This window comes from Coloeus monedula (assembly GCF_965178545.1).
Source record: "Coloeus monedula genome assembly, chromosome: 4".
In the NCBI taxonomy this organism is placed as follows: Eukaryota; Metazoa; Chordata; class Aves; order Passeriformes; family Corvidae; genus Coloeus; species Coloeus monedula.
The window spans coordinates 46110200-46136706 of record NC_138784.1 but is presented as its reverse complement, the minus strand read 5'-3'; the positions used below and the strand labels follow the sequence as shown (position 1 = coordinate 46136706).

The window sequence follows — 26507 nt, the reverse complement described above, 5'->3', positions numbered from 1 at the left end:
CAAAGTATACCTTTTTAGCCTATAACTACAGATTTAACCTGTTTTGAAACATGAAATTAGCCTTTTGCAACTGATTGTAATGTGTGAGCATTTGCACAACTGTTTTTCAGTAATAGAAAACCTCCATTTATTATTTTTTAATTTCTTGTCTATTGGAGCAAGATGTGTGTTTATGCTAAACTGTTCTGCTGTTTGCATAGTAGCTGTATGCCAGACTGTTGAGATTAGAATTTAAGACTAGTAAAGCTCATGTACAAGCTAATTTGCAAAGCTTCTTCTTTACACTGTAATTCCAGGTCATGCATTCTCTCTGCAGGAAACAAAAGGAATGTTTGGAGGATTGAGGTCTGTACAGCTGTCTGTAAACAGTTGGTACTTACGTAGCATAAAGAAATCATATGGAGGAGCCTATTACAGTCTGGTTATTATAGTTGAAACTTAGTATTACAGTGCTGTTAAACACAATGGATTGAAAAATAGTGCAATGTCCTCTCTCAATGCTAGGAGTATCTTGAAGAGAGTAAAGCATTTGTGTTAGAGGTGGGGAAGGTATTTCTGTCGTTTGGTTTGGGGTTTGGGTTTTTCTTGGGGTGGGAGGAAGGCAGGGTTTAGCCTTTGTAAATAATGCTTTGGGATTACTGGGGGCTTTGTTTTGTTTTGTTTTTGACTTTTCCTTGGCAAACTTGATCGTTTGGGGTGAGATAAGAAAGGAGGATTGTTCTCGAAGAGGTGGAACCTCACTAAATTGAATAACAACAAAAAGAGCTCAGAATTTAGTAAAGTGAAGTTGGTCCTTGCCTTTGCATAGGGAAAAATTAGATCATCACTTAAAGTTAATTTGAATCCTGGTTTCCTGTGAAATGCTTAATAAGACATTGTGAGAGCTTTGTCACAGTTGTCAACACTGAACAGATAATGACCATTTTAGTTTGCAAAGGTCTTTTAATGTATGCCTAAATTTTTTTCAGAGAGGGAAGAAGGGAAGTAGATTCTTGAACTTTGAGATTTTCTGTGTCCAGTGGAACTGTTTTAACACATTTTGATGAAGTAGGTATTAACAGAGGAGAACATCTAGGGTATTCATATTGTTCAGCTTGGCTGAGACATGGCTTTAATAAAAAGCATAAGGTTAAGTATATATGTTCCATATAAAACTGTCAAACAACATGAATTATTTTATGATATATACAGCTTTTTTTTTAGTGCTCAAGTAGCTATTCAGTCTTGGCAGAATGGACAAGTCCAGAATCATTTGCAGACTGTATTTTGAGTACCATATGTGTTTCTGTATGGGGATTTCTACTTCATCGTATTAAATGTTTTTATGAAATTTTATTTCAGTAAGGAAACTGTTTTTAACTCAAGCTTAGACTCAGACCAACAAATACGAGGAAATTAGCTCTAGCCCCAGCATTATTAGACAAGCTATGGCAGTGTAGCTTCTGCCAGCGTAGAAATTGTACACGTGGTATACCTGCAGTTTTCCCCTGCACTAGATCTAGTATTCATCTGACCCCTGTCCAGTTTGAAAAACTATTGGAAAGCCAATGTAGAATCCTCCTAGTTTTCTGAATGAGCTCTCTGAAGAGTGAGTGACTGGACAGAAGAAGGGATGGTCAAGCTGCCTTTGAACTATTCCTTTTGGTCTTTACCATAAATGCACACGCTCTGTTAATTAAAATTGATTGGATTACAGATTTGCTTCATCTGGATATAAAATGTAAGCTAAAGGAAAGAAGTGGGATAAAAGGGTAAGGAAATGTAGGGAAGAGAAAACATAGGATTTAAATTTTAGGACAGTTGAGCTGTGACTTTAAAAAAGTTATAAACAATTCTAGAAGGTTTTAATTTCTTTTCACATATGCAGTTGGAACTTAACTCACATAATGGAGGATTTTTAGTTTAAAGATAAAAGCAACCATATTTAAATGTAATTTTTAGTCTTTTAAAATCTCTAACAGTAACTGATTGTGCAGGGAAGATTTTTGCTGACTCCTTAAGTCACTCAAGAGTTTATGTAATAAGGAGGGGGCTATGGCAGTGGTTCATGTAACAATAATATATATAGTACTTTGAATATCTTGAACTCTAGTCAGACATGAATCATATTTCCATGTGATACAATACAACATTATATGCCTTATTAGCTCTGATATCTTTCCTTTATTCTGAAATGCACCCTTTTCTTAAGAAAAAATGTATTTGCTAAAATGTCAAAGGTATGGTTATGTCATTGATACCTCACTTCATGAAATAATTACTAATTTAATGAATGTGAAATACTCCTCAGAGGTCAGTGGGAATACTGTTTTCTTAAAATCTTTCTGATTTACCATGAGTTAATTACTTCAGTGTCTACTGACAAAAATTGCACCAAAAGCCTACTCATATAGTAAATATTTTAGCAAATACAAAGAGAAAGATAATAGTTTTTAATTATTTTCTGATTATACAGCATTTTTATTTTGATTTCATTGACTTGGTATTGTCATTTTTTAGCACAATTAAAATCTGTAAATTTAGGCAGCTTTGATCTTGACTTAATTTCATGAAGGGTTTTGCAACTATGTATTGCTGTGAAGCTACGGCTACAGTGGGCATTTTAAGTTGACTTTATATTGTGGAGTGTAGAAAGTTCTGAAAGTTACATTTTTTAATGCTAAATTAACTGTTAATTGAAATAATTAATTTACCAAGCTGCTTGACTGTTTACTTTTGGTATATATAATTTCTGTGCTTGAAGTCCATTCTTTGTACAGTATGTCAGCTTTTTTTTTTCTTAAGGGGCTCAGAGGGACTTCCAGTAGTTATTAGCTGCAGCTATGGCTCTCACGTTCTGATCCTGAATTGCTGCCCTTGGTATTCCTGTCTGAATTCTCTTACTCTTGTGTAATTGTTAGGACCCAGTGTACAGTTTCTCTTTAAACAAGGCAAAAAGAATTAAGTATTTTTCTGGGCTTGACCTCGGTATATGTATTGATAACCTGCACAGAGTAGTTTTTATAATGCTTTCACCTGCAGAGTGATTTTAGGTAGCAAAAGCTTGTTTGGGAAAAATAGACTTAGTCACAAAAGGGCTCAAATTGGTTGCAATTTAGCTAAGTATCACTGTTGAAAAATCTGAAAAATTTGGTATCTAAAGCAGTAATTAAACATATCTATATTTTCTCTGTCATCTATTGTCAGTCTGACTCAGGTTTTATTTTTTACCACTTTGATTATTGTTTCCAGTAAATAAATCTCCATGTTTCCACAGATTGCTTCCTTTGGCAGTTCAGGTTTTGGAATGAGAGATTTAGCTGTACTAAAAACATTTTTTTTCTAATTTTATTTCAGTTATCTAGAAAAGTATGAAAAAGTCCATCATTTTGGAGAGGAGGATGATGAGGTACAACCAGGCAATCCAAAACCACAGCTTCCTATTGGTGCAATTCCAACATCCTATAACTACCAGCAACACAGCGTTTCAGGTAAATTCTTGAGGGTGAAAGTCCTATTTTCTTCGTGTGTGTGGTTTGTTTTTCCTTTTCTTTTTTTTTTTTACAAACTACAGAAATAGTGCGTAGATAAATTTGGAATATTATTAAAATTGTCAAATCTGTAGGACACTCAGATTAGTTTAATACACTCAAAAACCTTTCCATTGTGAACCACAGCAAAACAAATATTAAAATCCATAAGCTATTTCTTTCCTTTAGAAATATTATCCTTTCTAATTAGTAGAGCTGTGTAGTTACATGTCTTGAAAAAAATTACCTTGAAAATTTGCAGTGTGTTTCTTTCAATTTGTCATTTCTCCAGAGAGTCAAATAACTGAATTGAGCCTACAATTAGTTAAGCTTTAAATCAGAAGCTAGTGGGCTTTGTGGAATGGACGTGTAATTTGTTGTGTAGAAATTGACTTCAAATTGTATTACAATTCCATTCTGCTTTAATTAAAGCTTGTGTTTTCTAAGCTTTTCTTTGGAAGAACGTGCTGCAGTGTTGCATTCTAGAGGTGGCGAAGGAACTAATATGTACCTAGAAAGGTACACAGCAAAGTGGAATGTGTTCAATATTTTGGACAGACAAAAAAATACCTTGAATACTGTAAAAAACTTGTTAAAAACTGCAATAGTTTATTAACAAACCTTTTCAAAATTCTTACTTACAGTAATACTGCTTAATGTATTGCCTCAAGTTTAATTAGTTTAGCTGTGAAAATGTTGTTGGTTTTTGGTTTGTTTTTTTAGATTATCTTCGTCAAAGCTATGGGCTGTCTATGGACTTAAACTCACCAAATGACTATAATAAGTTGGTGCTTTCACTGTTATCTGGACTCCCAAATGAAGTGGACTTTGCAATTAATGTGTGTACTCTTCTTTCAAATGAAAGCAAACATGTTATGCAGCTTGAAAAAGACCCTAAAATCATCACTTTACTGCTTGCAAATGCTGGGGTATTTGATGACAGTAAGTATATAACATTTTTGCGACAAAAAGAATCCATACCTCTTGTAGCATCTTTCACAACTCATGATAATTAAAATGTTAATAACTTACTTCATGGTAATATACTTATATCTAGTTTTTCTCTTTAACTTTTCCACAATTACAGGTGTTATCAGATGTTACAAATGCCTTTTAAGTTAGGTAATTTAAAAATTTATTTAATGGGTTAGTGAAATGTAAGGATTAGTTTTTTGATAGAAACAGCCAGTTGTTCAGGGTGCTAAATTTACAGCATTGGATTTCCATCTGCTTGTAGCGTACTACTGTTTCATTTTGAATTTGTAGGACCATGCTGACTTTTCATAATTCTTTTTTAATGGCAATTGCAGATTTAAAAATTAAGAAAAGGTAGTCTGAAAACAATGACTTGCTAGCATTTTTGTCCTGATACTTCACTACACGTTCAACTGTAGTGAAATCCAGAATATAAAACTCAAGGGATGAAAATCTTAGTCTGATTTTCAGAATTACTTAATGTGTTAGCACATAAATTTCAAAAGAGAGTTAGTTGATTCCATCAAAATAGTGAAGTATGTGAAATAAATTCTTTGGATTTTTTTCAGTGTGACCTCAGTGCCTAAGTATTGCTTGTTAATTGCTTTCTGTCAAGAGAGGAGCAAAACATAAGTTAACCTAAACCATTATAAAATCATGACAGCATAGTTTTTATCTTGGGGTGGTGAGGAGGAAATATTTACCCAGTTTGTGCTGGGGTTTTTTGGTTTGGGTTTTTTGGTTTTGGTTGTTTTTTGGTGGTTTTTTTTTGGTGGTTTTTTTTTTTTGTTTTGTTTTTGTTTTTGTTTTGTTTTTTTTTGTTTGTTTGTTTGTTTTTTTGTTGGTTTTTTTTTTTTGTGGTTGGTTTTTTTATGTTTATGGTTTTGGGGGTTTTTTTGGCTTTTTTGGGGGGGAGGGGGAGTGGGTTTTGGTTTTTTTGGGGTTGTTTTGTTGTTTTGCTGTTGGGCTTTTTTGTTGGGTTTTTTTTTTTTTTTTTTTGCTTTTGTGGGGGGTTTTTGTTTAGTTGGTTGTTGGTTGGTTTTTTTATACTGATTTTCAGAAATTGCCTTATAAGAAATTTCTCAAATGAGCCTTTTCAGCCAAGCATAATTAAGTCTGATAGTGTAGATGATCATATCTGTTTGAGTATAAATCTACTTTGCATGTGTAAGCATAAACATAGTATGGTATGTCAAAGATTCTCTTTTAAAATTCTGGGGAAGAACCAGTGTTAGCCATTGTATATGGTTTAGTTGGTTTTTTTAATCATTGGCATTTTTACATAATAATTTGTAGCTTCCCCCTTTCCCCCCAGTATTGCATTAGTGTCCTCCAGCTTCTCTCTTGCTCTTCCAATTTGTGCATCTTTCAGTGGCCTTCAGATATGGTCAGACCTTGGTCATTTAATGTTTGCATCTAGTCCAGTTACAAGAACTTTCAAAGGAAAATATTTGAAAGGAAGCTAAAGGGAAACTTAGTCCTGCATATGATCCCAGAATGCTTGCTCTCTAGATTCTTGAGGTTACCATTACTCCCCTCTTCCTTTGATGGAACTTCTATGAATTTGCAAATAATTTAATCAAGTATTATATTGCTATTTAGTGGGTTTTTTGGATACTGTAGAGGTAGACTGTTTTCTGGAGTTCTTAACTTGAGGAACAGGTTTATTCCATAGCTTGTCTGTATTAGTGTTTTTTGAAAAATACTTGAGGTAAAGCCTAGAGGAATGATGAGCATGTAATGAACTCACTCTTTTCGTTCCCTGGGAAAAACTTCATTTTTAACTCACCTGATTGTCTTCTTCTGGATAAATCCAGAGAAATGTCCTAGCAGCATTAGGAGGACTAATTAAGACAAATGGGGGAAAGAAATAGCAGGGTTATGTTTACTTATTTTTGAAGCATGAAGCTTCAGTTTGAAATACTTAACATGCTTTTATGGTATAAGTAATTACAGTAAATCCGCCAGGTTTCATGATTAAGTGAATTCTTTAATTAGTAAATTCAGGCATTATGAAAATACTATCACAATAATTTCAGGTGGCAGTAAAAAAAATAGCTGATTAACTTCATTTAATTTGATTTTAGATTTTTCTTGTCCATAATTAAGGTTTTATAGTTGTTATTATTTATAATGTAATGTTTTTAGGTAAAATATGTCAACAGCTTCCCTTCTGTCCCCTCCTAAACTTCAAGATAACAGTTAGATTGCAGGTCATGGGGCAACCCCAGGGGTTTGCAGGTTATGCAGTATATTCAGCTTGGAGAGCTGCATGAGGCCTTGGTTTGGATTCTGTGAATTGAAAGCTGATGTGGTCTTGGAATTGAGATTTGTAGCATTTTTTTCAAAACAAGAAAACATGATGAACCAAAATGTGTAAGTGTAACTTAAATGTGTCATTAATTCATGACAGAGCTATTGCAAGACAGAGTTCATTTCTGGATTGACTCAGCATTTGAATTGGATTGACTGAGTCTTAGCTGCTTTTGAGGAGTGCTGATTACAAAAGCTGTGGTAGTGGCTCCATCAAACACCCAAGAACATCCATTACTGGTCTTGGTTAAATATTGAGTTTGAATTGAATGCTGTCAAAATCTTACTACTGTTGAAGTTTTTTAGAAGACGTAAGTGGGAATTTGTTTAAGTACTGCAGTAGTGTTTGTGCTTACACAGTGCACGTGGAAAACAGTTGTCGATGTGAGGGTGAAAATAGAGCAGTCATCTTGACTCCTGGAAAAGAGCTCTGGAAAAGTTTCCCCTGTGTTTTTTTTACAGGGTTCACAAACTAGCCCTTTCCTTATGAACTCCTTACTCTCAACTTAAATTGTAAAACTGCAATAGCTGTTAATTAAATGACAGCAGGCATTTCAGTTGGTTTATGCGGTATTTTTTAAGATCAAAAGGAAACACTGGAAGAGTCTACAGTGTTCTTTAATCTTTATTTAGTTTATGGATTAATAAAAAATGACCATTTTTTGAATTTTACTAAATTATGCTTTTTGTGCTTAAAGCTTTAGGATCATTTTCTGCTGTATTTGGAGAAGAGTGGAAGGAGAAAACTGATAGAGATTTTGTTAAGGTAATTAAAAAATTATTAAAATAATTTTGTGCTGCATATGGTGGGTATAAAATCCTTTAAAAAGATTGAAAATTCTAAGATATACTAGCACATGTCTTTAAAATTACTCCCAACTTAATTCCTTTGATTTAAATGTAATAGGACACTATGTCACACTTGTCCTATAATGTGTGGATAAGCAGGAAGAAGTATATTAAGAAAAAAATAGGTATAGGCAAATGAACAAAGGTTTCCATGTTTCTTTTATAAGGAACCTAATATGTGTGAAGAAAAGGAATATTGGGCAACATTTAACAAGGAGCAATAATGCCATTTCGGGGTTTTTTTGAACTGCAACGATCAGTAAAGAAACATTCTGAATTATGAAAATTAAAATCATAGCATAAGAAGTATAGGAGAAATACTGTAATAGGTTAACAATGTTGCAGGTTTGTTTCAGTTAGCTATTTTTGCACAAGGCTTTTTTAATCTTTCCACTAGAGGGCATGAGCTACTGTACAAGCAGTGAAATGAGGTAAAAATAGAACTAAAGTTTCTTTGTACAAATGGTTATTTATTCTAGATGAACTTGTTTTGGTGGATGAATTATAGCTGGAAGAGATTTGATATTTCAGCATATTTACTATGATATGCAATTTCTTTGAATTGAATTACAGGTGATGATTTATGTGGCTAAAATAGAAGAAAGCTAGATTAAAATATATTTTGATGCCTTATGCTTTTTATTAAGTAAAAATGTGGAGAGATAATCTCAGTTCCTTATGAAACTAGGTTTCTGCTCAATTCCATAATAGTTTCATATATTGAAATATCTTACCAGTATTACAGAACGATATTTGTTGGGAGCTTTCTCCATTTATCTTTTGTTTTAGTTTTATGTAACTCAGTTTGGAACAAGCTGGACCATAGTAGTTGTAGTTAATTGATAAGTGTTGTTGAAATACAAGTGAATAGATTCCCTAATCGAAATTTCCTAAGTAAACTTAAAACCAAGAAAGCTAAGCTCTCATATTTGTGAGTATATGCACTTGAAAATGTGATACAAATGTGCCAAACTTAAGTGTAAAAATAACTGTTTCATAATCTTCATTTCCCTTTTCCATTGAAAAAGTATGTCCAGAAGTACTGTAGGTTGTGTTTTGGTTGGTTGGTTGGTTGGTTTGTTTTAAGCACTCAGCTCTTCTGTGTTGACTTCACCCTAAGCTGTCACAGACTGTTGCTGATCTAGAGCAGCAACAAGCGCCATGTCTAGATCTGTAAACATTTAGAATTATACAGTATTCTAATTTATTACATATTAATTATATAAACTTAAGTAATTGGTATAAGGGCAGGTGGTTCTTATAAATGTTTAACGAAGTTTTAAGTAGAACCACTGTAACTGCAGAAAGGTTTACTAATAAAAAACTTGGATGCTCTCCAAGATCTATTTTTGGACATTACAACATATATAGTACCACTCTGTAGTGAAATACTGCTGACAGCATGTCAGAAATACTCAGAAAGCATGTGAAAAACTAACATCAGATCTAAAAGTGTCTCTAATGCCAAGAATTCAGATTTTTAAGAGCATCTCACTGCAAGCATTTGTTTGACCCTACTACTGGAAGTAATTTATTTTGTATTGCAGCTGTGTCTGTGTCAAAACAGGAATCAGGGGGAAGCATGGGAGCTTCCTGATGTAGGAGAGAGATACTTGGTTGTCAGCATAGACACGTATATCTGGTTTTGGTGTTTGTTTTGGTTTTTTTTTTAATGTGCTTTTGCAGTTTCAAGAAAAAATAACAGCTATTAAATAAGTTCCTCCTTTCACCATTCATATTATCATATAAAATAAAAATCTTTATTTTTTTGTTTTTTCATTTTACTGCTAGTTGTGTTCTCCAGTATCATTGCTGTGTCAGCTGAAGGTGAAGATGAAAAACAATGTGTTTCTTTATACTAAACTTCAAGGGAATCAATTACCTTTCTTTTCTTTTTTCTTTCCCTTCCCCCAATCATTACTGCATTATATAAAGCTGTTTGAAAATTTTGTATTTTCCATTATCTTACCTGCCACAGGACATACTTTCTCACTTTCTACAGAGCTTACTTCTAAACTGAATCAAATGTTTTTAATAGTCAGTGAATTTGTTCCACTAATTGTCTAAATTTGAGTATTACTTAAGTTGAACCTGCTGTTATCTCTTACAGCTATGTTAATTCGCTGCTATATCCCCTCTTGATTTTTCCTGGTGCTGTCAATAAGCTTAAATCTCTAGTTAGTTGGACTTGATTGCATGTCCTTACTTAAGGATTGCAACAACTGGCATTTAGCCAGTCATCTTGTATCTCTCCTTGTTTGTTTTGTTGTCCCCATCCACAAGCTCTGATGGCATCCTGCTCAGATGTTTTCTCCTGTACTCTGGAAACTTTTCCATTTTTAACTGTTTCACTTAGATTTGAATATCCTCATGTTACCAAGGTTCACTTGTGAGTATAGTTTGCTTTCAAGAGTGATTTGTTTATATAGTATGTTTATAATTGGATAGATTTAGCTGTTTTTCCAGGTATTTCTTTCATGTCTCCAGCAGCTGCTCAGTGTCTGGTGTGTAGTGTATGAAAAATTGCGTTACATTTCTTCATGCACCGTTCATCTTTGTTTACTTCAGTCAAATGATTTGGGTTTCATGTTCTTGGACTTACTTGAGGCCTCCTCTAGCTGTAGAGTTCCAAAATCCATATATATGCAGTTTTTGTGCCTTACTTACTTCTCTGGTTTTCTTCTTCTGTGATTTTTTTATTTTATTGCCCAACTCTTTCTTCTTTGTATAAATTTAAAAATTCTTTACTGTGCATTTATCCTCTGAGTCTTTCTCAGACAGTACACAGAGAGAGGTCCTTATGCACTTAAATACCTGAAATACTTTTCAAACATCACTTTTCTTGTCTCTCACAGTAGTTTGTCAAGCTGACTTGATTCCAGTTGCTCTCGTATTTTTCTTGGACAATAAATAGCCATACCATTGCTACATTATGGTTTGTGGATTCAAATGTCCACTGTTTTTATGGACAGTAATTTGGTTTATGTGATTTTCAGTGAAGTACAATCCTTTGCATCTTTTTCCAAAGGAACTTAGCTACTGACAGTAATCAGACTGGGAATGTGAATCAAGTTCTTTACCTTTGTCCATTATCTCTTAACATTATTTGGTTGCTTCAAGGTTTTAGCTTTATGTTTCTATTAGCAGCGTGTTACCATCATCCAAATATATACATAGGAGTAATTATTGATAAAGAACTTCCATTTTGCACCCTGCCTTGTTATTTCTATTAATATGTAGTACTAGATCACAGCTGTCATTCATAGTAGGGAATAAATAACTGCTTGTGATGCTAAACTGATTTTTTTATTGCCTTTGTGCTGTGTGTTTTTCAAATGAATGCCCAGAAAGCTTAATTTATGTTTTTCCATTTTTGCTGTTCCTTTGGGCAAAAAAACCCTGTCATGTTTCACTTGTTCCCTTGTAACAGAATTTTGCCTGCATGCCTTTGTCTTCTGTGGCTTTTGGTGATAGCTTCAGTATTGATTAGAAAAATCTATTTGTCACAAACAGTATGAAAGTAAGACTTTCTCTAGCTGTTTTGTCTTTGCTAAAATGAGGTAATAATCCTTTCTGTGCAAGTAATCCTCTTTACTAAACAGTACTTGGACGCCATTTAGCAACATTGCAGTGGAAATAAAATTCTTTTCCTTCCAATTTAGAAAATCTGTAGTATTGTATTTGTCAAGAAAATAGTAGTGTCAAGCTTGGTATGAATGCTGTAATTTAGTAATTACATTTGCATAGCAAAATTTCTCCTGCTGTTCAGCTGGTTGTACTTCCCATCCTTCCCTTTTTATCCAGATTTATTGTTGGTTTTATTCTGTGATTATAGTCAAAAGAGGAACTGTATTTCATCAGTGAGTCAAAGGAATGTACGAATTTTTATTAGTCAAAGGAAGGTTTATATCTTTGTTCAGATATACACATTAGAATGCATGTATTATTATATATTTTTATATTATTACACATCACAATATATATTTTTATTAGCCTGCAAACCTTAATTCCTTGATTAATTCTTGAATTTCAACAGGACTAGCAACAAAACAACCATTTACAGACCAGGCCATAAATTTGAAAAGTAATTTGAATTCCAGTCTGCTGAAGCATTCAGCTTTGGTTATATTTATAAAGAGTTTTTGTGATGGTGGTGGTTGTTCTCTCTTTTTATTGTGCTACGATGAAGTAGGAAACACAACAGCAGCTTTAAAAAGTCTTTCCAAATAGCAACTTCTTGCAGGAGTCTTAAGATCTACTGGGACTGGGAGGAGTCACCTTATTCTGCCTTGGGTCATCACTGTTTGGAGATGATGGAGGATGAACTGTACTTTTTTTCCATTTGTAATTGCTGTATTTCTAATGGTGCACGGAAAACTGCCCTATAGTTTCAGTATGTGCTTCAGCAAAGCACTCCTGTGGTAGTGTTGATTGCCTGTGGCTGCCTACTTCTGGTGCTTGAAGGGAAGAGTTTCCTAATGTAAAGTACTGAACATCTTGCATGTCATCACTTCTGGTTACTATCAGATGAATCAAGGTACTAGGAAATTTTTAAAGAACAATTATTTTAATATTATTTAAATATTTTAACATTATAGAAATAAAAGTAATTAATACTTAAAGAAATATCCCCTAGAAATTAAGTATTTTTAATTTTTTCTTCAGTTTTGGAAGGATATTGTTGAGGATATTGAAGTTCGTGATCTAATTTCTGACAGAAGCAAATCTCAAGGTGAGACATCTTGACTAATCTTAGTACACACATGTTGGTAAATACAGCAGAGGAAGGACTAAAATTTATTTATTTACTTCGTAGATATTCCATCAGAAGAATGGATTTGGGAATCCTTATTTCATCCACCTCGCAAGTTGGGCATTAATGATATCGAAGGGCAGCGAGTACTTCAGATAGCAGTGATTTTACGAAATCTTTCTTTTGAAGAGGGAAATGTTAAACTTCTGGCAGCTAATCGTACTTGTCTTCGGTTCCTGCTACTCTCTGCTCACAGTCACTTTATTTCTCTACGGCAGTTGGGGCTTGATACGCTGGGAAATATTGCAGCAGAGGTAATGTTCTTCCAAACGGAACAATTCAAGTATAAATTGATAAAAGCATTAGTGTTCATGAAATTATTTTTTTTTCCTTTATCATTGCATGGAGAAGGAAATAAATTATTCTCTGAATTTGTAATTAGCAATTTGAAAACAAGTGTTCAGAGCCAAAAGTAAAATCTGACTGTATGTGTCAGCTGCTAAAATAGAATCACATGAAGAAGACTGATGATGTAGGGAGATACAAGATATTCATAGTGTATAATTTTCAGTTTAGTTTCCCAGAGAGAAGAAAGGAATTTGTTAAGTTCTGCAGTCTGTATGCTACCTTCATCACTTTATGATTATAACCTTTAGTCATATCTTCAAAATAGTATGTTTAAGAAAGATGGTTGTAGAGGGTTTTATGTTCTGTGTACTGTACTCTGTGTAAACTGGTCATATGCCACTGGGTATGCTGCCAGAATCATGTGAGGCTTTTTTTTTTTTTTGGTAGAGGTTAAGTGTTATATAATATACTATTTCAGTATGTCATACTATCATGCAGATAAATTATATGGATTTTATAGGTAGTATGTTCAGATAGTCCTTATATTTTAAAATATAGCATAAAAATTTAAGTAAAATGGGTACTATCAGAGAGTAAGACGGGAAGTATTTGTCCACTACTACATACTGAAAAAAGATGGTGTTTTTCATTTACCATGTACCCAGCTTCTTCTGAATTAGAAAGAATGTTACTTACAGCTGAGTCCTCTAATTGAGAAGCAGAAGTAGAAACAAGACGAATGACTGGGATAGCATTTGGGAAGGAGTACTTGTTATTCAAGTTCTGGTCTTCGTTGGATATTAAAATCCATTTGTATATACTGTTCACTGCCTGAGAATAAAGTTATTTTTGTTATTCTGAGCACTGGAAAGTGTAAGTTAGATTGCTGCTTCAGAGCAGAAGAGGAGGAAGGGTCTCAAAATGCTAGCTACAATCAAAAAGCTCACAGGGTTCAGTTTTTATGAACATGAGTATAATTTGTGTGTACTGCAGTTAAATACTTCTGGATGCTGTATTTTGATACGCAAATTTAAGGATTTGAGCCATTAGCACTATGGATAATGTTAGTAATTTTTTTTTCTTTCACATCAGCTTCTTCTGGATCCTGTTGATTTCAAAACTACTCATCTAATGTTCCACACTGTTACAAAATGCCTCATGTCGAGGGATAGATTTTTAAAAATGAGAGGTAAGATCTCTAGCTATTCCTCCTGTTGTTGTATCAGAATTGTAATTACTGCTGTTTAAAACTTACTTTGCATTTGTTCTTCAGGCATGGAAATCTTGGCAAATCTTTGTAAGGCTGAAGATAATGGTGTCTTAATTTGTGAATATGTGGATCAAGAATCCTATAAAGAGATCATATGTCATCTCACACTACCAGATGTGCTGCTTGTAATCTCGGCACTTGAGGTGCTATACATGCTCACAGAAATGGGAGAAGTGGCCTGCTCAAAGATTGCTAAAGTGGAGAAGAGCATAGGTAAGGGAGAAGCAAAATCTATTACTACTCTCCCTTATGCAGGAAAAAAGGCTTAACCACTGACCGTGACATATTCTTTAAAATGTGGATTGCTTGTGTGTATGTGAGCACACAGCATGGGGATGGAATTTACTAAATTTATTCATTGTCTCGTCAAGGAATTCATTATGCTAAAAATTCTGAAGTTTTTAATGCCACAAAGTGTGTTTAAAAAAAAACCAAAAACATACAGAAGCATGCAAAGACTTGTTTCCTTTCAGCACATGGCAATTTTAAAGCAAATCAGTATGTTTCAGCAGCATTCATTTGTCTTGTCCTAATGTCATTGTTGGTTTTACATTCAATACTTTAGATACATTAGTATGTCTGGTTTCTATGGACATCCAGATGTTTGGACCTGATGCTCTTACTGCTGTAAAGCTCATTGAACATCAGTGTGTTAGCCAGCAAGGAATACTTGATGTCAGACCACAGGTAATGGATCATGGTTCTTCACAGGCCCATGCAGCAGGTGTCCCAGGTGAGTATCACTGCAAGAGAACACACTCTTCTATGATTTCCCATATGATCTCTGATTTTTATCTTCTCTAGATTTCTGATTAGCGTACATAAGTAAGTGTACCATTATGCATAACATACGTATCTTTTTCAAACACTTGCTCATGAAGCAAATACGCTATGTTACCCAAAACTGTTGTGAAACAAGCTTTGGAAAAATTTTATTGTTACTCAATTGCTAATCTGAAAGTTCTCTGAAAGTTACATACATTGCTTATTTTAACTTGTTCAGTGGAAAGGAAATGTATGCATTCTAGATTGTTCCCACAATTTGCAGAGAATTAGAGGTCCTTTTTATATTTTGTTTTACACTAGGTATTATTCCACAGTAACATGTAGTGTTTGATAGAGTTGCAGAGATGAGATGAGATAGACTCACACTTGAAGGTTCTAAACAGTTTCTTGTTATGTGAACCAAATCTTGATTATTCTTAGGAAGTTACTGAGGAAGAACCATTGCAGCAGACACTGGCTTGCGTGTCCAAGTGTGCTGCTTCTGGAATGGGTGCAGATACCACAGCAGAAATGACTGGGAGAGAATGTAACCAAGGGGGTGAACAAGAGTGAATAGGATGAACTGATGTGACATTGCCACAAAATCCTTTGCATTATATTTGCATCCACTTAAGAATTGGAAAAATAATTGCTGTGTCTTTGTGCCTGTTGTGGTGGAGTATTGCGCCCCTTTAAAATCTTGCTCAGTACTGTAATGTACTGAGATCGTGATCATGAATCTGGAAGCAGCCATTCACTAGGTGCACACCTTGTGATTGCACTTCAGTCGTGACTCTGGCCCTGGCAAGCCCTGCTTCACTTTGGTAAACTGAGGTGCAGATCTTTAGTCTGCATAGGGCACCTTTGTGACTTGCCTTAGCTGGATACACCCTTACTGACAAACATAGGAGGAGCTGCACCAGTGGATGTCGTTAAGTGCTTCATTCAGGAGGATAAAAAACATTTCAGCAAGTTTTGGTTTTTTTTTCCTTCCCCACATTCTCTACAGCCTCTAGGACAGCACCACATGTTGCTCCACCTCCAGGAATAGTAGAAATAGACAGCGAGAAATTTGCATGTCAGTGGTAAGTGTATATAGTTCTATTCAAATACATTAATGAAGAAGAAAAACAAAGAAAAATACTGAATTCATGTGTCACAGAATTTTCTAGTTTGCTTCTCCTTACTTTTTTTTTCTGAAAAGTGTAAACCAAATCCATTCTGTCATTGCTTTGAAGAAGTATGAAAGCAAAAACTCGACCAGAATATTCAGTCTTCTCCTGTTGATCCATGAAATTATTTGTTTTGTCTCTTAGGACAGAATTTGATTTGAGTTTTAACTCTGATCTTGATTTAATTTATTTTTTAAATTTTCAAGGAGCGTTACCTGTTTCACAGGTATTTTCGTCTGGTAATGTGTTGCTATATTACTGAGTCAGTGTAAAAGTAATTATCAAATTATGAAGCTAGGCCCTGCAAAACTCTTACATGATCATCATGAACCTCAAGTTAAGGAAGATCGGAGTCTTTTCCATCCAAATTCTCTTGCTTTCAACTAGTAGTATTGCCAGATATGTAGAGAGAAACTGTCTCTCCTGTGGTTCTCATGTAGATTGCGGGTGGTCTTTCTGAGCTATTAGTCTTATGTAAATCAACTCACATTCCAAATACTGACTCACAATAAAAAGTTGTGATGAAGAATTAGCTAGCTTTTAGCTCATCTTTTGCTAAAGTAAAATCATTAAGGAATAAGAATAGAGCTGTGGGGAGGAGATGCCAACAAACCATGCATTCTCATTTGTTTTTTCAGAATATACAATAAAAAAGGCATATGTAGAGACTGTTCTGCATAAATAATATGTATTTAAGTATGTAAATAAGATACTGCATGTAAAACTGACCGCAAGTGTTAGGGATCCAATGTTTTGATTCATAAGCAGTGGGAAGGAAAGCGTGAAACGGACATCTGACAGAACAATATCCTAAAATGCTATTTTTCATATTGTGTTGGCAGATCTCAGAAGTGTCTGTGATACAGTATTTTGCTTCATAGTTTATTTTTTCATCCTCAGGTTGAATGCCCATTTTGAAGTGAACCTTGATTGCTCAGTCTCTCGAGCAGAAATGTACTCTGAATACCTCTCTACTTGTAGTAAATTAGCTCGAGGTGGAATCCTAACATCAACTGGATTTTATAAATGCTTGCGGTAAGACAAGAATTTATACAGCAATAAAGAAGCAATTCTGTGTTCTCAATACTAACTGATAGCTTTAGGTTTCTTTGAGGAAAGATCTGCTGAGCTGAAAGACATCCAGTTTTGGAATTCTAATTGAAACAAATGTTTAGAGTTTGTTTATTTCATTCTATTTCAACATCTTTGAATGGGCTCCTTCTCTGCCTCTAGTCCTTCTAATTCTTTCTGAAGTAGTTTTTTGAGATTTTGTAATTTTCACTTAGGTTCTATGACACCTTGGCCATCTGGGGGACCTGCTAGTCCTCAGTGATAACACTCACATGCTGTTGGAAAATCCTGCTGTATTGTAAAGATGCAGGTATTCCTGCTATTACTCTGCACACAAGAGCAGTTAGGTAAAAGAAAAAGATTGTAAGAGAGTTGAGTTACTGTGTTTATTAACATAGATTTATGTTGTGTTTGGCAGAACTGTCTTTCCAAATCATACAGTGAAGAGAGTAGAAGATCCAAGTAACAATGGTCAAGCACATATACATGTGGTAGGAGTGAAAAGGAGAGCTATACCACTTCCCATTCAGATGTACTATCAGCAGCCACCAACTTCGTCTGCTCCAGTTGTCCGGGTTGATTCAATTCCTGATGTGTCTTCGTCTCCTTTGCCAGCAGGTTTTTAAATTCATTATGTATAAAATATTTTGCATTGATCCTGAAACCATAATAAAAGCCAGAAGTTTTTGAACATAGCTTGAAAGTGTTGGAAGTTGAGGCCACATGTTTAGATTGAGTTTATTCAGTAATGTTGGGAATAGTATTGCAGTATTTCCTTGCATGCCATTCTAGTCTTTGATGTGTAACTCATAAGCTTGCCAGCCAGCAGACAAGCCATTGTTGCTGCATCATTAATTCAGACTCTGTAGAGCTGAGAATAGAAACTGCTTCATGTAGAATTGCAATTTCAAATCTTGGATTTTTAAAAATTTGTTAGTTAATGTGTTCAAAATAATCTCTGCTCCCAAACTTTTATTGTGTTTATTTCAACAGGAATCCCACATGGGCTACCAGGTGTAGGAAATCACTATCAGAGGACCCCTATTAACCAATCTTCAACTTTGACAGCGACACAGATGTCTTTTCCAATTCAAGGTGTTCACACTGTGGCGCAGACTGTTTCTAGAATTCCACAAAATCCTATTCATACACAACAAAATGCTCCAATGACTGTTATACAGAATAAAGGTCCAATATCCTGTGAAGTAGTGAAGGCTGCAGTAATACAGAGCTCTGTTCCTCAGTCTGCAGTTCCTGTTCCTATTGCTGTAGGAGGAGCTTCTAATCAAAATCACAGCACTACAGGCCAGCAGCCGTCTGTTACAGTTGTGAGTTCTCAGATGCTTCACCACCAACCTGTAATTCAACAACAGTCTCCACTGCACGCAGTGGTACCAGGACAGATACCTTCAGGCACTCCTGTTACGGTAATTCAGCAAGCTGTACCTCAGGGTCATATATTTGGCAGAGTTCAAAACCTACCAGCATGCAGTTCAGCAGTTTCACAGGGTCAACAGCTAATCAGCACATCATCACAACCTGGGCAGACATCATCTCAGCAGTCCTCGGCGGGCAACCAGCAACAAGATACAGTCATCATAGCGCCACAGCAGTATGTCACAACCTCTGCATCTAACATTGTTTCTGCCACCACAGTACAAAATTTCCAAGTAGCAGCTGGGCAGGTGGTTACAATTGCAGGTGTTCAGAACCCACCAACATCTAGAGTAGGGTTTCAGAATATTGCACCAAAGCCTCTACCGTCTCAACAAGGTCCATCTGCTGTGGGGCAGCAGCCACAGCAGCAGCCTCCACCACCATCCCAGCAAAGCGTAGTGATTGTAAGCCAGCCAGCTCAGCAAGGTCAGACGTATGCACCAGCCATTCATCAAATTGTGCTTGCTAACCCAGCTTCTATTCCTGCTGGCCAAACTGTACAGTTGGCTGGACAGCCAAGCATTACTCCATCATCTTCACCATCCCCAGGTCCGGTTACAAATAATCAAGTCCCTACAGTTATGTCATCTTCATCTACCACTCCTCAGTCACAAGGACCCCCTCCTACTGTTAGCCAGATGCTTTCTGTAAAGAGGCAGCAGCAGCAGCAACATTCACCAGCATCATCGCAGCAGCAGGTACAGGTACAACAACCGATGCAAATGCAAGTTCAATCACAGCAAGCTAATACAGGAGTTGGCCAGCCCAACTCTGGTGAGTCTAGCCTGATAAAACAACTGCTTCTTCCAAAAAGAGGCCCCTCAACTCCAGGGGGGAAGCTTATACTCCCAGCTCCACAGATTCCTCCACCTAACAATGCAAGAGCTCCTAGCCCTCAGGTGGTTTATCAGATGGCCAATAACCAGACACCAGGTTTTGGAGTTCAAGGACAGTCTCCAGCTCAGCAGCTGCTAGTTGGACAGCAAAATGTTCAGTTGGTCCCGGGTGCAATCCCGCCCCAAGGGGCAGTGCAAACAGTACCCATTTCTAATTTACAGATATTGCCAGGCCAGTTGATCTCAAACAGCCCAGCAACTATTTTCCAAGGGACTACTGGCAACCAGGTTACGATAACAGTTGTGCCAAATACGAGTTTTGCTACTGCAACTGTGAGTCAGGGAAATGCAACTCAGATCATTGCTCCAGCAGGAATTGCAGTGAGTGGAGCACAGACAGGAGTTGGGCTACAGGTGCAAACCCTTCCAGCTACTCAAGCACCTTCAGCTGGACAATCACCGTGTACTGCTGCTCCCCCATTCAAAGGTGATAAAATAATTTGCCAAAAGGAGGAAGAAGCAAAGGAAGCAACAGGTTTACACATTCATGAACGTAAAATTGAAGTTATGGAGAACCCTTCCTGCCGAAGAGGAGCTGCAAACACCAGCAATGGGGATGCAAAAGAAAATGAAATGCAGGTGGGAAGTCTTTTAAATGGGAGAAAGTATAGTGACTCCAGTCTACCTCCTTCTAACTCAGGGAAAACACAGAATGAGGCCAATCAGTGCTCACAAGTCAGTAATGGGCCATCATTAGAAATGGGTGAGAACGGAGCTCCTGGAAAGCAGAACTTTGAACAAACGGACACACAGGAAATTAAAAGTGATTTGAAGAAGCCCCTAGTTAATGGAATCTGTGATTTTGATAAAGGAGATTGTTCTCATTTGAGCAAAAACATTCCAAATCACAAAACTTCCAATCATGTAGGAAATGGTGAGATATCTTCAGTGGAACAACAAGGGAATTTGGATGCCACGCAGCAAGATACTGCCAAAGGTGATCAAGGGGAAAGAATTTCTAATGGGCCTGTATTAACTTTGAGTAGTTCACCTGTTGTAAGCGGTACACAGGAGGCTGCAAAACTGTTAACCCAGCAACTTAGTGGTACCAACACTGATTTACCTAATGGACCTCTAGCTTCAAGTTTGAATTCAGATGTGCCTCAGCAACGCCCAAGTGTAGTTGTCTCACCACAATCTACAGCCTCTGTTATACAGGGGCATCAAATCATAGCAGTTCCACACTCAGGACCTAGAGTGTCCCAGTCTACCCTGTCCTCCGAAGTTCGGTCTACTAATGGCACAGCAGAATGCAAAACTGCAAAGAGGCCAGCAGAGGATAATGACAGGGAAACTGTTCCAGGAATTCCAAATAAAGTAGGAGTTAGAATTGTTACAATCAGTGACCCCAACAATGCTGGTTGCAGTGCAACTATGGTTGCTGTGCCAGCTGGAGCGGATCCAAGCACTGTAGCGAAAGTAGCAATAGAAAGTGCTGTTCAACAAAAGCAGCAGCATCCAACCACGTATATACAAAGCATGGTCACACAGGTATGTTGCAGTGTTCTTTTTATGTTTATTCTGTGATTCTGACTAATACTGTGAAATAACATGGCTGAAAATGTGAGCTTGGTCGGTATCTCTTGCATAGTATTTAAAATATTCAAAAAATGATGCTTTCTGTTCTTCCACAGACTAAAGTTTTAACAGTTCACATACTTCTTCAGTATCTGTGACAATAGTGGAATTCAAAATTTGTAGCTTGATAATACACAGTGAGGAAAGAACTTCTTCTCACTATTTTCTTCCTTTAAGGATTAACCGTTCTGAAAACAATGATTTGCTGGATGGTCTTGTAAAAACATCTGTATATTTCTGCATTTTATTCTTGGTCACTGTGGAGGGGTGAATATGCTTTTTTGAAAAAAACCGCACCTGCATCTGGATGGCTGAAATGAGTTGAAGTTTTTGCATTTGAAGTTGGTCTTCAGAGTCTTGCTTTGTGCGTTCACTACAGTTAGGGGAAAGTATTATTTTGTAAATTTGTTGAAATATTTACATTTCTTCATTTCAAAATATTTACAGTGTTTATCAATGAAACAAGCATTGTTTTGGTTTTTTTTTTTCTGTTTGCTAAGCTTTGAAGAGGGTTTGTTGTTGTTGTTTTTTTTTTTTTTTTTTAATTCACTTAATTGATTGAATTCATTTAAAACCTTTTGAAAGTGGTTACTCCCTAACACTTTACTAGAAATGAGGTATGGACATCAGGAGTATTAATAAGTAAAATAATCATGTTTGAGATTATTCCATTCTGTAGAATTTATTTTAGTTTTGTACATAGAAAATCCCTCTCCAAAAAAACCCATTCCTAACCTGAATAGGAGCAAAGAGAATAGAATGATAGGTCTGGCAGTTAGAGTTCTGATAGACCAGAGAGAGGAAATGAAGTCCTGAGTGTACGTTAGTACATTTTGACCTTGAAGTAACAGGTCTTTTATTTCTTAGGGTTTTTTTTGTTTGTTTTTTTGGTTGGGAATTTGTTTGCCTTTGATGAAGTAGAAGGTATAGACCTGATATACAGACCTAGAACTCAAAATGTGACGAGTGCTGGCTAGGGCTACTTCATTTCCTGTGACAAGTTAGGTTGCTCCTGAAAACTCTTTTGACTTTTCTAGTTGTCAAAAATCTGGGTTAACAGTTAACAAACAAGTTACCTTCCTTTTTTACTTTGTCTGCCTTTTGCTTTTAACTGCAACAGTGCGGAGAGTTAATTCTTATAATGCCTTTGAACTCACTCCTAAATTTTCAGTTAGGTTTTGTTGGAGGGAGCTCTGTATATTTTTTGATATGTTATTTATTTTTGTTCTTACTAGAAATAATTTGACCAAAATTAATAGTTTCTGTTAGCACCATAAGGACAACATGCTAGTTTTTCTGTAGTGTGGATGTATTAGCTATGCCTTGCTTTTTACACCGAGTGTCTTTACCTGTTACACAGTTTGAATTTCTGCTGTAGCTTTGCTAAGGATTTGGCTGAAGTACAGAATGGTGTGGTTGTGTCTCTTGAATGGAATATGTTTATTTATTCCCTCAATATGTACCTGAAAATAATTTGCAGTTTTATCTCAAGCAGCTACTAAATGATCAGATTTTAAGGATTTTGAGAAGGGAGTATTGCGTTTGACTATTTCATTTGATTTCAATAATGTGTATCATGATACTAGAGGGGGAGGATAGAAAAAAATATTTTCTGTGCTGATAGTTTCTTTTTTACACTATCCCTAGTATCACTGTCATTAATAGTTACTACATTTTTCATTTCTGTACAAACAGAAATGCTGCCAGCTGGGTTTGCCATTCAGTAGAAATTTGCAGATCAGAAGAACTTGGTTTAATGTCTCCTTACCTGAAAGTTTGCTCATTCTGCATCCTGTAGGATGCCCTTCCTTTCTTCAAAATTACAGAAATGTGGGAGAAATGAGTTAATTAGTTTTGGTCTTGGTGAGAAATTTATTCTTTAGCTATTTACCTTAACCATTTGTCTGTATATTTATGAATCGTGTCTATCATAATATTGCAAGTACTGACTTATAGTTCAACCCATTTTAGAGTACTCTGTTCAGATATAGTGGTCCTCATAGTTTGGCTTAAGATTTGCAGAGATCTTTACCACTTCTTTAACATGTTGGATTATAAACAGTACCAAAATCACCCTGGGCAGCTCTTTTTCTTTCTCCAAAGCTGCTGAGCAGCTGCAATAGCCATTGCTTTTCTGGAAAAGGAGATGCTAAGTATTTCCAATATTAAGTCTGCTTTTAGGAGTATCTTTAAATATCCAGAAATGTAGCCAAATTCTCATGAACTTGGTGTGAATTTTAGTGATGATTTCATTTAAGATTAAGCCTTGTGTAATCTTCTGTTTTCTCCCTCACATTTTGAGTCTTCCTCATCTGATAAGCAGCTTCCTTGTCCCTGACTTTTTTGAAAGGCAGCAGCTGAGGAGCACTTTTTCACTTGAGCATCTGCATTGTTTTATCCTCTCTGAAGTACCTAAGTATATATTGGCTGTCTTGCGGAGGAAAAAGTAGAGCATGGTTCTTACTGCAAACAGTGTGAAATTTATTAGAAATACAATCCAGTGGAGAAAAATGGTGAGGGACAGAGAATAAAGAGGTACTAGCTATGGCAAAATTACGTAGCTGCTGAAGGTTTTACTGTGTGATTTCCTGTTTGCTTGTTAGCTTAAAATTTTATTTTAAGCTATAGCTTGTATTGCAGGGAAGTATGAAAGGGATAGAAGAAAAAAAAATTAAAGTGAAACCAAACAGGAAGACTGAAAAAAGAGGTTCAGAGGACAGAAAAGGGAGTATTTGGTTATGCAACTACACTAGGATTAGCTGTCATGAACTCTACAGAGAGGAGAAAGGAAGATGCTGGAACATAAGGAAGGATGACCAAATAGGGCAGGAGTGGAACAGCAATCTGAAAACTAAGGAAAGCATGAAAGAATTAAATAATCCTTAAGGGAATGTAGAAGTTTAGAGAAATTTGTTTCATTATATGAATAGTAGCTTGAAATTGAATGGTACTATGTGCTTGGGGAAAAATGTTAATTTAAGTGGCCTATTAAAATAATGAAAATTGTATACTTGCTGTTTACGGGACAGCCCATGTAAGTGCCATCGAAATCCAGTTAGACAAATACAGGTATCTTGTGTATATAACCTGAGATTATTCACTGTTAATTGTATACCTCAGCAAAGCTTGTTGAAAAATAACTGTATGTATACTGAATTTTTTAAAATTTCTTTTCATATTTTGCAGTATGATTAAGAAGGGGATCTGTTAGTTATGTCAGAATAGGTACATGTGATACACGGAGTGTTGCAATTTTATTCTTATATCTGCATCTATCTTTTGTAAGTTCATGAAATGTACTCTTGAGACAGAACTGGCATTGTACTTTCTTGGCTTCCTTTTATTTTGGTGTTCCCTGTTCCTGGTTTATTGCTTTCCTGAGGCATTGTGCTAGACTGGTGGTTGGAAAAGAAATGAGCAATTACCTATCTGTATGCTTTTCTTTGCCACATTTTCTTTATCCTCTTCAAACGCCTCCAAAACATCTGTTGAACATAACCATGTTTGTTTGCCCCAATTGGTGTGTGTTTTAAAGGAATGCCCTGATATCACTCCAAGTTCTTAGAATTGAGCATATCTGATTTAATTTGCCTCATCTGGCTTTTAAAGTAATGACTTTCTTGCTCATCACTGTCTTCCCCTCACAAATAGTCCGCCCATTTCTCTTAAGGCTGCCCACTTGAAACATGCTTGTGTTGAAATTTAGGTGGCAAAATCTGCATGGCCTTGACTGTTTGCTCCTGCTCTCTGTTGATTGGAAAGCTGAGAATTAGCATGCACCAGAAAGCAGGTGTGCAGCTCCAGGAGGTGTAATTCATTCCTAGCCACAGAGCAAATGAGTTTCTCAGCTGGAAGTAGTGAAATACAGAATCTCTGTGCTTTTTATTGCCCTTCACTTGTGAAGCACACTGTTGCAAGGAGACATAAACTTCAGTAATCTAACAAAAAAAGAACATTTATTTTGGTCCCTAGTCATCCACTTGGCCCCTTTCTCACACTCAAATTCTGCTCTATTTTCATCTTACATGTTACCTTTTTATAGACATGTTCATTATCGTGAATAAGCTAGACAAAATTTCGTCATACCAAGCTGTAAATCCTACTATACTTAAAAAATATTTTTACTAATAACTAACTGCTTTTGTTTAAATTACATTTATTTCCAGTGGGTGTGCACATATTAATGGTGGGGAAAAAATTGCAGCTTAATGCTTTTAAACTGCATATGGCTCTACACATCAACAGAATCCCCAACGCACTGGGATGTGCGGTGTTCTCTTGCTGGTAGCACAGTAAGCCTTTTAAATAAAATGGGCAGGTATCATGATAAAATAGTTATCTGTTCATGCATAAGGAGAATAGTATCATGGGTTCTGTGAAATGTAAGTGGAGGCCACTTCTTGCCCCAGCTCACAGGGTTTGTTATTCCTACCACACAGGGAGCTCATGTGCCCAAATGTAGGAGCTCTTGTGCATAAAATTAAATTAACATCTTTGTAAACAGTCCATTGTAGTTAGCAGAAAGATCTTAGTTGTACTGTTGGTTTTCATGACCAGGCTAGACTTCCTCCCCCTTTCCAATACCTCAGTCTAAAGTCAGCCCAGTCTAGATGTAAAATCTCTACCTGCTTATTAAACGTAGGCTGTAGTATCTGCTCTGTAAGTAGACTGTACAGGCATTAAGGGTTTGTATTTGTGTACTTTAGAGTTGAATGCAAACCCTACTGAGATAGGTTATGCTGCTCTAGAGGTACCTTTCAGTCCCAAGATCCTGTGACAAAAGGGCTAAGTGGTGGCAATTGCAAATTGTATCATGGAGAGGTCTAATTTGATTATAAAAGGATGTCATGAAGTGCTTTCAAGTGTACAGGAGTACTGAGCGTTTCTTGGGAAACATGGATTCATTAAATGTTTTTGCTAGAGGAGGGAATTTTCTGCAATCTTATATCCCAGGGAAAGACTTTTCAATGTCACTTTTCTCAGAAAGACTTCATTAGGGAAAGTTAATGTCTGTCATCATTCTGTATGTTAAAGAAATAGGTGAATTTACATAATCTTTGCGTATGAGTACTGTAAAGTAGGTAGCACATAGCAAGTAATTCTAGGTATATTTCTGGGAGAAAAAGGAGTTTGTTTCTGAAAAACAAAGGCTATACCTAATTTCAGTGATAGGCCATGTGTTACGCATTACTAAACTGATAAATGACAATAGGGGGAAAAGGAACCCAAAAATTAGCAGTCTTTCTGATCTCTTGAATGAAGAGACGAAAGCTTCGTGATGTCTGAATGTAAAACTTTTGTTTCTAAAACAAAATAAAAAATGCTAGGAAAGCAAATGTAACTTTGCTTTATGTGTTGATTTTAAAATACAATCACCAAAGCTGATAGGCAAGCAATGGATTTTTCTTTAAAAATACTTGGAAGTTCTGTCCACCAAGTTTGACTGAAACTACTCTACTTCATAGTAGAGCAGTAAGAAGTGAATTTTAAGCAACAGCAACTATTTTACATGTTTCTTTTCAATTTATCAGCTTTTTTTTCTCACTGGGGAAAAAAAAATGTGGGAAAAAA

At 36.0% G+C, this 26507-nt stretch overlaps 1 protein-coding gene across 1 annotated transcript in view; it reads left to right on the top strand.

The window, feature by feature from the left end:
- ARID2 (AT-rich interaction domain 2) overlaps window positions 1-26507 on the top strand; it is a 92390-nt gene that overhangs the window by 50011 nt on the left and 15872 nt on the right. Inside the window, exons 4-15 of the mRNA XM_082280723.1 lie at window positions 3337-3470; window positions 4233-4451; window positions 7496-7563; window positions 12312-12378; window positions 12463-12713; window positions 13840-13936; window positions 14021-14230; window positions 14583-14750; window positions 15792-15867; window positions 16855-16989; window positions 17444-17643; window positions 18019-20849. Of these exons, the coding sequence (XP_082136849.1) occupies window positions 3337-3470; window positions 4233-4451; window positions 7496-7563; window positions 12312-12378; window positions 12463-12713; window positions 13840-13936; window positions 14021-14230; window positions 14583-14750; window positions 15792-15867; window positions 16855-16989; window positions 17444-17643; window positions 18019-20849 (4456 nt within the window). The remainder of the gene's footprint in view (window positions 1-3336; window positions 3471-4232; window positions 4452-7495; window positions 7564-12311; window positions 12379-12462; window positions 12714-13839; window positions 13937-14020; window positions 14231-14582; window positions 14751-15791; window positions 15868-16854; window positions 16990-17443; window positions 17644-18018; window positions 20850-26507) is intronic.